This window comes from Anarrhichthys ocellatus, unplaced genomic scaffold, assembly GCF_004355925.1.
Source record: "Anarrhichthys ocellatus isolate YVR2014 unplaced genomic scaffold, GSC_Weel_1.0 scaffold9, whole genome shotgun sequence".
In the NCBI taxonomy this organism is placed as follows: domain Eukaryota; kingdom Metazoa; phylum Chordata; class Actinopteri; order Perciformes; family Anarhichadidae; genus Anarrhichthys; species Anarrhichthys ocellatus.
Genome location: NW_022280039.1, coordinates 7,081,126 through 7,092,793, shown reverse-complemented (window position 1 = coordinate 7,092,793; position 11,668 = coordinate 7,081,126). Strand labels below are relative to the sequence as shown.

The window sequence follows — 11,668 nt, the reverse complement described above, 5'->3', positions numbered from 1 at the left end:
TGGATGGAGATGAAAGCATTGAACGGATGGCCACTGATTGACATAAGAAGATGAGCGCGGTCTGGCAAGAGGCCTCTGGCACAGGAGAGGACAACAGCGGTGAGGAGGAGGCGGAGAGAGGAGATAAAGACTGCTGATTGAGGAATGGCAACTAATGACAACTACTGAAGCTCACCCAGATCAGCTTGCTGCTTTGCAAAAGTCACTGCGTCAGGTTGGTTATTCAGTCAAACCTCGTAAGGTCGCTTACATAAAGTATGTACAGGTATAAGGGCATTACTAATTTAGATGTCTTTCATTGTTACTTGTTACAAACTGTTGCCTTACAGCTAACATGCATGAACTTAAAACATTTGAAAGAAAGAAGAAATTCAGCCGTTCTTGGATGCAGGCCTCTCACAAAGAGAAGCGGAATTTCTTTTTGTTCTGTAACTTGCAGGGAAATATGACCATCTAAGTTACATCAAAAGCCACTTTGCATCATTTATACCATGACCATTAACACAAAATATTCAAATGAACTACTTCAGACCACAAAATATATGTAAACTGAAATGATGTGAGCTCACCCTTGATTACATCTCTGCCTTATGTGTTGGCTTCCATCATCAAATCATCAACTTACATGAATTATTTATCTTCGAATCGAATGTAGATAGAGCTAAGATGCTGTGTGTGTGCATATGTTCTTTCTCCCTACTGCTTCTCATTAAGTGTTAACTGAGTCCCTGGCGGATCCATCTGAAGTGCAGAAGAATGATTATCCTTCAGCATTTGCCACCAATTTCAGCAGAGGCCATCAGGGGATCTAGTGAGTGAAGCTAGGTGTGCATTGCAATCAGACAGGTGTTGCTGAATTGTAAAAAGAGAACAAAGCCTTTTCTACTTTGTATGTATGTTACACGAAGGTTTTTTTTTTCTACAATGAAGAGCAGGACAGAGCTGCAAATGTTAGGCTTACGCTAAACTCTGACAGCATCCAGGACCAGCTCCCACACAGTGGGGAAATAATATATAGTGGATGCACAGGTCGTGAAATTAGCCTTTCTTTAAGCTGTTACTCCACGTTCGTTAGCAGTGTGCTCCTTGGTTTATGAAGTAACACTCTGTTACTATTGTAGGAAATCTAGTTAGATAGACGTGCTAACCACGGCAGCTTACGCACAACCTACATTTTAATCTTGTGGTTCTGGTTTTTAGAAAAGTTAGAAAAAAAGACACCACACAAACTCTGTAAATGCTCAGTGTCACTCTCACTACAGCCCTGAGCAAACTGCTTCTGAACGTGGAGAAATCTAAGTTTCTCATTTGTGATTTATTTTGTACTTTGAGTCTCTGGTAGCGCCATCTTGGCCTTTATCTACGTATGGAAGTGTGTGTAAATATAAAATTAATATACAATGTATACATTTAATAAATCTTAAATACAATCTAAAAATGTTGAACCTAAAAAAATGTTTTCAGTTGAACTGCAAGTGAATTATGTTAATTTCCATGGAAAGAACAGAGTGACTCCTCCAGCTGACTGCTCTGGGTGCAGCTACATGACAGTGTGAGGTTGAAAGCAACACAGGTGGAAAAGACAAACAGGCAATGCAAAGGATGCTACAATCCAACCCAAAAGGTGAAGGTGGTTATTTTTATTGTGCTTTTATTTTTTGGAGACCTACCATGCATGCATTTAGACCCAGGAATCAACAGGCTGGGGCTTAACATCACAAGCGTCCACCAGACTGACTGCAGGCCTGTTAGTCCTGATATAGTGTTTCCTATTTGTGTCATTCTGTGGCCACAGGAGGACGAGTTAAAAAAAACAAACACAGCAAAACAATATCAGGTCAATACATTTCACAAATACACTCTCACACTCACACACACACGCACACACACACACACACACACACACACACACACACACACACACACACATCCAGGATAAGTGAAGCCAGTGTTAGTCCCCTGCCTTCAGGATGGCTTGGAAAGAATTCAGAGTGATTCAAAACAGTGAACCACAACATGCAAATCAAAGAGGGGGAGAGAGCAGTTTAAACTGCCAAGTTGCATTCTAAGTGGGCAGAAAACCTCTGGGAAGTACAGTGCAGGAGGCAGACTTAGAAGACAGCTTTGGAGTAACGCTAGAAGGCCTGCACGCTGAAGAGAAACAAGTCTGCTTGCTGTGATTACTCCTGTCTGTGGCTTCTCAGTTGGTTTCTGCCCTTTCAAGATGTGAAAGTATAACGTCAGCTGGTTTAGTAGTTAAACTGCTATGATGAAGAGTAGGTGTCAACCAAAATGGATTGTTGAAGCCTGAGGTCAGTGTTGAGTATGTATACTGATGCTGCCTATTGTTTCTATTTCGTGCTGCTATACTTTGCTGCTACATTAGTTGTTTTATTCTATCTTTAAACTGGATACATTTTGCACTTGTTTTGGTTCCATTTCAATCTTAAGCTCAACACAACCAGCGCCACTGACCGTCAATGTAGAACGGACATCAGTTAAAATAGAAACAACACTGAAAATCTAAACTGTAAGAGCACCCAACACCGGATGAAAATCTTGTTTTACTGTTTCTTCTTAACTTGATGCAGTGATGTAGAAGTTCACTCCAGGGTGTGGTTAGTGAACTGTGACATCACTGTTGTGTATGGTTGCAGCTGCAACAGGGCGCAACTTTTGACAAATTAAAACTTCAACCAGAGAGGGAAGTGAAACGTTGCTTTTCAGCCTGGTGTTGAGTTCCCCTTTAAACAAAACAAATCAGTGCAGCACCTTTAACTTTTAGAGGAAATGCAGTCAGAATAGTGGGTAGGTACCTGTAAGTAAGATCTATTTTTAGCTACCATGTCAGTTGATTTGACTGTTGAAGGATAAAGTAGACACTGGCGCTCATAACAACAAACCCACATTTTTATAACAGTATAATTTGATTATTAGTTTACAGTGAGTGCAAAATGCCACATGGATGACATATAGCTATATATGTAACTACAGTGTCTTAGTTTCCTCTCAGATGTGCAATGCTACCCTGATAATTGAGCCGCAACAGAAGGAAAGACAAGAGACATGAAGACCCATCTTTAGAATGCAACCGAGATTATATAACTCCTGATAAAAAATAAATAACAATTTAATTTGTAAGTTATAAAGCAGAGCTTTGGTCAATTCAGTTGACCCTGGTTTTACCCAATTTCAAATAAAAAGCAAATAACTACCATAACTCAGATACAAAGCCTGTATGAACTGTACTATTAACTCTGCTCCAGACATAATTTCCACCTAGACTTTGCCTTGGAAAGATTTTTAGTAAAAAGGTAGTTTTAACCTGCATGGGGAAGCAGATATATGACCATTCACCTATAGAGACGTATGCTAAACTGACTTTAATGGACTCTTCACTGCATTCATTTTACAATCCCACAGGGAAAACCCTTTTCATCTTGCACTAAAGCAGATGAAAAGTAAACTGCAAAAAGTACGTGAGAGTCATCCCACATGTGTCAGACATCCTCTGAGCCCATTATCCTGTGACTCCTCTTTGAAGTTGGATAGCCGATCAGCGCAACAAGAAACAAACTTTGACTGCAGGGTGAGACGGCTGTATAATAAGCAGACGGCCACTTGATAATGCAGCAGTCTGTCACTGCCAAGGCAAGGGTCGAGAGGACTGTTTGTTGGCGGTTCTTTTAATCAGTCTCAGATTAATTACTTTACACACGCCAAAAGCTTACACTCAATTAACTGGCGGCTCTCAGATCTGAGGCTGTCCGCGGTGCTGAGTTGTGGCGGGCAACATCAACAGAGAATGACAACTTCCAGCCTCTTTAAAGAATCGATAGGATTAAGAGCCTTTAATGAGGACCACCCCAGAAAACATGTTGCGAGAGGGAAAGAAAAGGACACAGAAGGAGAGGACGTTTCAATGAGACATCATTATTTCATCCTCTGTCCCCCCTGGGAGTCCAGAAGAGATGCGCATTTACCTTTGATGGCTCCCGTTCTGTCTGGTCCACTGAGCCATCAACTGTCTTAAATTTGCAGTCCTTGTCCCTCTGGTCAATGGTGGAGTAACCATCTAATGAGGTCAGAGAACAACGGTCAGTTGATTCTTCTCCATCCACGATTAAAAAGAAACGGGGACAGATCATTTATAGTGTCGTTTTAACCTGTGCAGAGTCACTGACTGAGTGGTTTTCTGCACTGGAACACTTAACAAGAGTGCCTGAAAGTTGTTGGACACAGAAGAGTAAACTAAACAGCACATTCTTAGCTTGTGATTCTCCAAACATTCTAGCACTCATGTTTATTTACCACCACAGTAGGTTTAAAACAAACCAGATGAAGTATTTGCAAGTGCTATTTGACCCTGTCCCCATAACGGTCTTTAAAAATGCACTCTCACATATTCCAGCTCAGGGCCAGTATTTATCGAGCATCTCAGTCGTAGAAAATCATCCCAAGCTGGCACACATACTCTATTTGGTCCTAATTTTCAAGCATTTGATCAACATTTGCAGCCTTGACAATCCCTCCTATCACAGCAAACATTAAGGAGAGCTCCAAAGACTTTCAAGACGTCATTCATGACAATGAGATAATCAAATAAACAGTAAGGACAGTTTCAGCAATTATCAATCACACTTTTACCACTCATGCACCTCAGATAATGTGCATATATATTCAGTTCATTCACTGTCAACTTGTTCATTGTTATGATCCACACTGTAAATCTGATTTTGTCATTGTATGTATTTTGGATTTGCACCTTATTCACACTGTATTGTTATCTTAGAATCCTTATACAAGTTTTACCTTTTCTTATTTCTCCATTACTCAACGCGAAGTGCATACATTCAAATCATGGAGTTATTTATCTAATGATTCAATAATTAATTTATATTTATTCATTTTTGCACTAACTTACTTACCACACACATGAAGCCGACACATAGACATGTAACTAGTTTCTGCTTTTCCAATATTATCCCTGATATTAATGTTTCAAACCACAAACTACTGTGTGCCATCAAATATTCTATTGAAAAGTTCTGAATGTTGTAAAAGAGTGACGTCGCACTCTCTCCTGGAAGTCCTTCCTCTTGTTCAAAGTCAATGTAGGAAGCTTCATACAATTCCTACTTAGAAGAAGAGTAGTTTTAGTCGTACTTTAACTTTAAGTACAATTCCTTGGAGGGATGCTGAGACACTTAATAAATATGGACCCAGAGGTTTGTAGGAAAACCAGCATGATATACCCTAAGAGTGCGACGGCGTACTAGGGCCATCGTAGGCAAAAAAATAAATACAAATAAATACAATTAAGAAGCCGGGGGAGAGGGGTAATATCCGGAGGAAAAAACGTTTAAAAAAGATTAAACTCACAAACAAAATGTTTTCAACATTTCTTTCTTGTAAATGTATGACTCTATAATCTCAGAGAATAAGAGTTTTTCTCGGAATATTCCCTGTGGAATATTAACCCCCTCCTCCAGCTCTGTAATGTCCCCCCCCCCCCCCACAATGGGCTTTGGGTAAGAGTGTGAAAAAAATCCCTTTAAAAAGCGACTTCGTCACTTAAAATTCTAAAAAAGTTTTTAAAAAAAAGAGAGATTATCAGAGTTGCAGTTCTATATTAATAACAGCAGCAGGAACATTTACTTGAAAAGGTTCACAGCAGAGGAGCTCTGCCATATGAGATATTAAGAGTGTTTTTATTAAGAGTGGAGAACCACCCACATCTGTTCAGCTTCTAATGAAGGCCAGCTTCGTACAAACATCTTGTCAAGAGAGGGGTCTTGCATACAGCATCAAAGAGCTTCATGTCTGAAGTGATCATAGCGAGATCAGAGTGTTCAGTGGTTTGAATTTTAATATGATAATAACATCTTGGCAACGGTTAAAGAACGAGTAGGAGAGACGTTGAACCAAATAACTGTCGGACACTGGATTGAGATTAGAGGAGAGCTAGCTCTCCTTTGGCTAAGGATGATCATGCAGTCTGGCTCTTACCTGGACCCAGCTCATCCATAGGTATCATATCACCACTGCAACATTTCCTGGTGCCTGAAAAGCATTCATATGCCATTTGTACAAAAATGCCGCACACACAGACTGAGTCATTGAGCCAAAACGCTGCTGCTTTTCAGGGTAATGGTTCTCGGCCAGTGATCGAATAATGCAAACTGAGAGTGGGCAGGCAATGAGTGCCGCGTTTCATGTGCATGTATGGATGCAAAAAATAGTTGGGCACAAGTCCAAAAATCAGGACATTAAACTGCGGCGATGCTATTGACTCCTCTGTCAAAGAGATGTTTGTTGTTGGGCCAATGTACTGCACAAGTCCCCCCCCCTCCCCCACATATACTGCTGCTGTTATAGAAAACCTCCAACCCAGTTCTTTGACTGTGGATGCAGCTATTCACAGTTACATAAGGGTGGGGAAATTTCCAATATCGCCGACCCCATTACGTCAATTTAAAACCCACAACACAAACACAAAACAAGGACTTTTCTTTATATTCCGTCAACACCAACTTTTTGAGGGTTGAGGGTTAAAACAGCAGCAGTATGCTGTTCAAAGCTCCAGCTCCCATTTTATGCACTTTACTTTTGACCCCTATGAAACATCATTATACATATAACCCACCTTAGCTTCACCACACAGAGGATGAGAGTAGTATCGTGGCAAGCACAGTGCTTCAATATAGCCATGAGAAGAAAAAAAAAAAAGACGAACTGGACACAATCACACACTGTTTTCGAGCTCCTGTTAGTATTGTGTTTAAACCTGCTTTGAGGACTATACGGGTGTGATACTGTTAGGTTTGTGTACTCTATCCCATCACTGACAGACCATAACATAAATCTGATTCTATATTGTTTTTATTTGTCAATAAATCCTGTGAAAACTAGTTTAGCCTGCAAAACAAGTATTGTCTGTGTAGTCAAAGTCTCATATCTCTTATTCATCTTTGCTACAGACCTCCATAACACATAAACGACATATTCCTTTGTTATGATGAACACGTGCACTAAAGTTAATTTTGAGTCAATCCTGAGTCTTGTTGCTAAGAACACTCATTAGAGCACCACATTTTGTATTCATCAATAGCTGAAAATACTCTCCACAAAATGAAAAATGATTTCCCCTGGAGTAACATTTGCTAAATACTACAGGGCCTAGCTGTTTTCTTAGATCTTTTTTAAAAATGGAAATTATTGTTCATGACCTGTTTTTAAAAGATTTACGTCTTGAGCAGCAACCAATGGGCTTGGGGATGAAAGCCACAGACAGGGTAGTGAAGTCACAATGTATTGAGAGACGGACAAACATGTTTTGGGTTTGGTCTTTTCGCAGGATTTCGAAATCTAGAATATGGCCAGCCTCACCTTTTGGTTAGGCACTGGACCTTTGAGTCAATACAATAACAGTAACATTTATTGTCATTCTGCTGAGGAGCCCTGGGATCTTTTCACCCTTATTCCACCTACTTGGTCCTCTAAACAGGCGAAAACAGCAACAATCACAAACACACACACACACACACACACACACACACACACACACACACTCTTAACTGACCTTGGTTCTTCTCCATCAGGGGCAGGGTGGTGTCGTCGTAGCCTGGCTTGCCGTTCTTGGTTGCTTTAGGGGTGGTTGCTGTCGTGGGCTGAGAGAAGAAGAAGGATGCAAACATTTAAAATACCTTAAGCTTAGACATACTGAATTGAAAAATGTACTCAGCAGCTTCATCTCCAATTATTTTACACAATGATAAGTGGCTAATGATGCTACCAATATTTCTTGTCATGCAAATACTCTCTTAGTGGGACACTTCATTAATAGTAAAGTGGTTCTTATAAACATTTAGTGTCTGTAATTGTTTAAGTAATATTCTTTAAGAACCTGATATTACAACAACAACAATACTAAGGATCCAGATTATATGTGAAGGATAGCTCCCACAAGATTACAGCTCTGTACCTGGAAGTGGCCTTTGTTCCAGCCGTCCTTGGTCAAAGCGTTCCTCAGCTCCTTATAACTCCAGACCGTCTGCAGCACGTGGGACGCCGCCTTGGTTTCGCGAGCTGATTGGCTGAGGGGGCCACAAGAAAGGGGGAAATATATGACGAGTGTACAGTGACGCCTGGGTATGCTAGCGTGCGAATCAATTTCTTTATTCAAAGATGTCAAGTCCCCTGAGAGGCTCCAGGGTCTGGAGCATGAGTGCACATTTCCTTTCATTAGCTACCAGTAATAATTACATGTGGGTGGGGGCCTCACTTCAAAGAAAGCTAATCTCATGTGTGTCCGAGGAAATGAAGCTATTTGGTCTGTGAGTGAACGATGTATATTCACGCGAGTTAGAGCGACTCTCCGTATGTTCAATCCCACACAAGGACGAGCCTTTGAAAAGTGCTCTTGAATTAAAAGTGGGGTGCAGACGCACTTCAGTTTGGAATGGTTAACACTGTGGCAACATAAGACACCTCTTAAAGATATCTGTTAGTTTTCATTACCAGGTTGTTGTGGAGAGCTCGGGCATTAGTGGAACGGCTACTCTCTTACCTGCAGGAGCAGAAGCTTCAGAGGTTCTCCCCTATAACACTGCCTTCCACTTCTAAAAGCCTGTTAATTCATGTGTGGTGGGCGGTGGTGTGTCTGTGTGGGCTCAGGCTTGTTAGAGTATAGTATTGTGGTTGCCAAGCTTGGGCCATTAGAGACATATCACATTATCCTCCATGAATACTAATATTAAGGATCACGAGGCAAATTGCATTCAAGGTCATTGTTTCATTATTACATGTATGATGTCTCCATATAAATCCACACTTCTGGCATGGACTGATAAGAAAAGATAATTGTGTTTGGGTAAACTATGCATTCTTTCAGCGGATTATTTTGTGATAAAAAGGCGAACAGTTCTGCCAGTGTTGACGCTATGATTGTGCATGTTCATTTTGGGGCCGCCTATGAGTAAAAAGTAGCCTAATAGATACAATAAATCCTAAATACAAACCGACTTACAACCATAAATCAATCTAAATAATTCAGTCTGCTGGTTTACATGTTGTTAAGTGACATTGTTATGTGATGTACTGTAGAGTCTTACCTAGTCCTGTTGATGGCGACCAGCTTCTCAATGGCCTGAGCCTGGGCGAGGGAGCGGGCATTTTCGGAGCTGTCAGTGACAATCTCATGGATGGTGTTGAGGATGGCGACCACAGTGTCCTCCTCCAGGTTTTTGGCTGGTCGCTGCTGGCCGCTGGGCAAGTTGCTCACCAAGTCCCGCATGGCATAACTTCCTGTAAGGCAAAGTTGTTTATAAGGTTAACTGGTAAAAGTGCTGGTAATAATGTTTAAAGGCACAAAAACAAAATGTTCAAAACCTGATTCAATTTTAGTGTACAGATACCCACTTGATTTAAATAAATCAGACAGCTGAAGCCTCACATTAGCTTTGACTGAATGTTGAAGTGTTTTTTTTCACAGATGACTGCAGATTCTGTCCGTTATCTCTTCCAATGGAATCTCTTTGGGAAGGGATCTCTTTGTGGCTGGTATGGTCAGGAGGAAGACTAACAGCCACCAAGAACTCTTTCAGTGCACGTAAGGACATGTGAGTATTGTTTGAGGAAAAATGTAACTTATCCTTTAAGGAGCTATGTTTTGGTTGTAGCACAAAGAGTAACGATCCACTATATTTGTTTAAAATTTGGATCTTGAATCAGTGTGTGTTGTATTGCTAATGGTTTGTACCGATCAGGTCCTTGTTGCGGCGGTCAATGGACAGGTTGCGCAGGGCGATGGACACAGCTCGGACCACCTTGTCGGAGTCGGAGCGCAGCAGCTCCACCAGGATGGGAAGACCTTTCTCCTTACGCACCGTGGCTCGAATGTAGTTGGACCACTGGAGGGCAGACAGAGGGCACGTTGTGAGTGCTTTTTTATAATTTCGACTTTTGACCTATAGGGTAGGCTGAGTGAGCACACACTGTCAGTAACTGCCTGTTTGGTATTCCTGCAAAGCTACAGATTCCCACCTGGGAGCAGCCCAGCATGACCACACCTCTTGTCTTTTGACGTAGCTCCACTAGGTTATCCTCCATGAGGACATATTTTATACATGCCTTCATGCTCACACACAACCCATACATGCACACACGCCCTATCATTCAGTCATTACCTACAAGAGAGCTCAGCACTGCTCCTTGAACTTGGACTAATTCACAACATTACACAGTGGGGCTCTGAATGGACATGTGGTATAATTTGTCCTAATTTAAACATCAGTAGATTTTACTTCTCGTTTTTTTGAAACATGAAACATTAAGTTTGACATAAAAGGGTTTATCTTCTAAGCACTGGGACCCCAAGAGATGTAATTAAGCAGAGGACGGGCACAGCTGAACCACCAGGTGGCAGTAGTAAGCTTTAAGAAACAGCTCAATCCAGTGGTACAGAACTGAGCAGTAGCAAAGAACCAGGAGGATTTAAAGAAGCAGCTCCGGTATCCTCCCAGGGAGCAGGGGCAAGCTTTGTCCAGATGTGACAGTGTGATGGGTTAGCTGCTCCACAGGTTCCTGAGCCTCGCCAGACATTCTGATCAGCTCCGACAGGAAAAATTAAAAACGAAACGAAAGAAGGATGTCTTCTCAAAATGCTCACCTGAGCTGAAAACCACTACTGAATTGTTACACTAGTTATCTCACTAGTTGTGAGACTCAGGACTCGAACTAAAATAACAATAAAAGTTCAGGTGTTTATTTTACTCGAGGTAGATGCCGTTAATGAATTTAGAGGACTGAGGTATGTTTTTACTGTCTGACACAGGAGTGTAAATAGACGCGCTGCGGTGATAATGCTGCCGTGGACTGAATGCAGCCAGCCTGTGCTGAAAAACACAAGTGGCCGCTCTTGCCCGAGGTGCTGCTCGTAAACTGGCATCTGACAACTATCCTTCCCTGTTGATAATTCACTGCTGCCTGCAAGCCAGACAGACTCTCAGCAGCTCCACAGTCACTGTAATTGGAATAAATGTCTGATCCTGGCTCTAGAGATTCTCACATCATCTATCGACAGAGGAAAACATCTAACAGAGATGAAAGTTTGGTCTACATTAGTTATCTAACACTTATCTAGTCTTGTAATCCCACTAATGATGAATGTTTGAGCTACCTGCTACTACCCTGTTCAAATCTTCAGCTTTATTTCAGTCTACACAGTGGCTTTATGGTTTACAGAGACAGAGCATCTACACCTTGTTAAAGCGCCTCTGCTTCCTCTGCTTCCCATCAGACTCTGTATTTTTGCTCCAATAACAATCCAAGATTAATGCTACTGAAAGGTCAATGACGAGGACAGACGTTGCAAGAATGACATATAAGAGTAAGGACAAGGACATAGTGTCTACGTGTTTTACCCTCCCCAACCCTGGACTCACGGTCCACTGTCCAGCGCTGAGGTTTTGCAGAGCCCCTGCAGCGGCCTCCAGGGTGTTGTAGTTCTGGCTCTCCGTCAGCAGAGATAGGTAGAGCCTCACCACTTCCGGCTGATACAGCAGCTCAAAGCCTGCAGGGACATACAGAGAAACACACACACACACACACACACACACATATATACTGGTTAGACTCCCTGGCAAGACAGACGGGCCAATTAGGACGT

General features: G+C 41.7%; 1 protein-coding gene across 13 annotated transcripts in view; it reads right to left on the bottom strand.

Annotated features, from left to right (window-relative positions):
* arvcfb (ARVCF delta catenin family member b) overlaps positions 1-11,668 on the bottom strand; it is a 201,035-nt gene that overhangs the window by 3,798 nt on the left and 185,569 nt on the right. For 10 of the 13 annotated variants that reach the window (XM_031848914.1, XM_031848910.1, XM_031848916.1 and 7 more), the window contains 8 exons: positions 11,445-11,572; positions 9,761-9,911; positions 9,114-9,306; positions 7,985-8,096; positions 7,583-7,670; positions 6,010-6,063; positions 3,984-4,075; positions 1,671-1,783 (listed from right to left, as the gene is read on the bottom strand). In XM_031848914.1, coding sequence (XP_031704774.1) covers positions 1,682-1,783; positions 3,984-4,075; positions 6,010-6,063; positions 7,583-7,670; positions 7,985-8,096; positions 9,114-9,306; positions 9,761-9,911; positions 11,445-11,572 — 920 coding nt within the window. In that variant the 3' untranslated portion in view covers positions 1,671-1,681. The remainder of the gene's footprint in view (positions 1-1,670; positions 1,784-3,983; positions 4,076-6,009; positions 6,064-7,582; positions 7,671-7,984; positions 8,097-9,113; positions 9,307-9,760; positions 9,912-11,444; positions 11,573-11,668) is intronic. The other 3 variants (XM_031848919.1, XM_031848920.1, XM_031848921.1) reach the window with 2 other exon arrangements.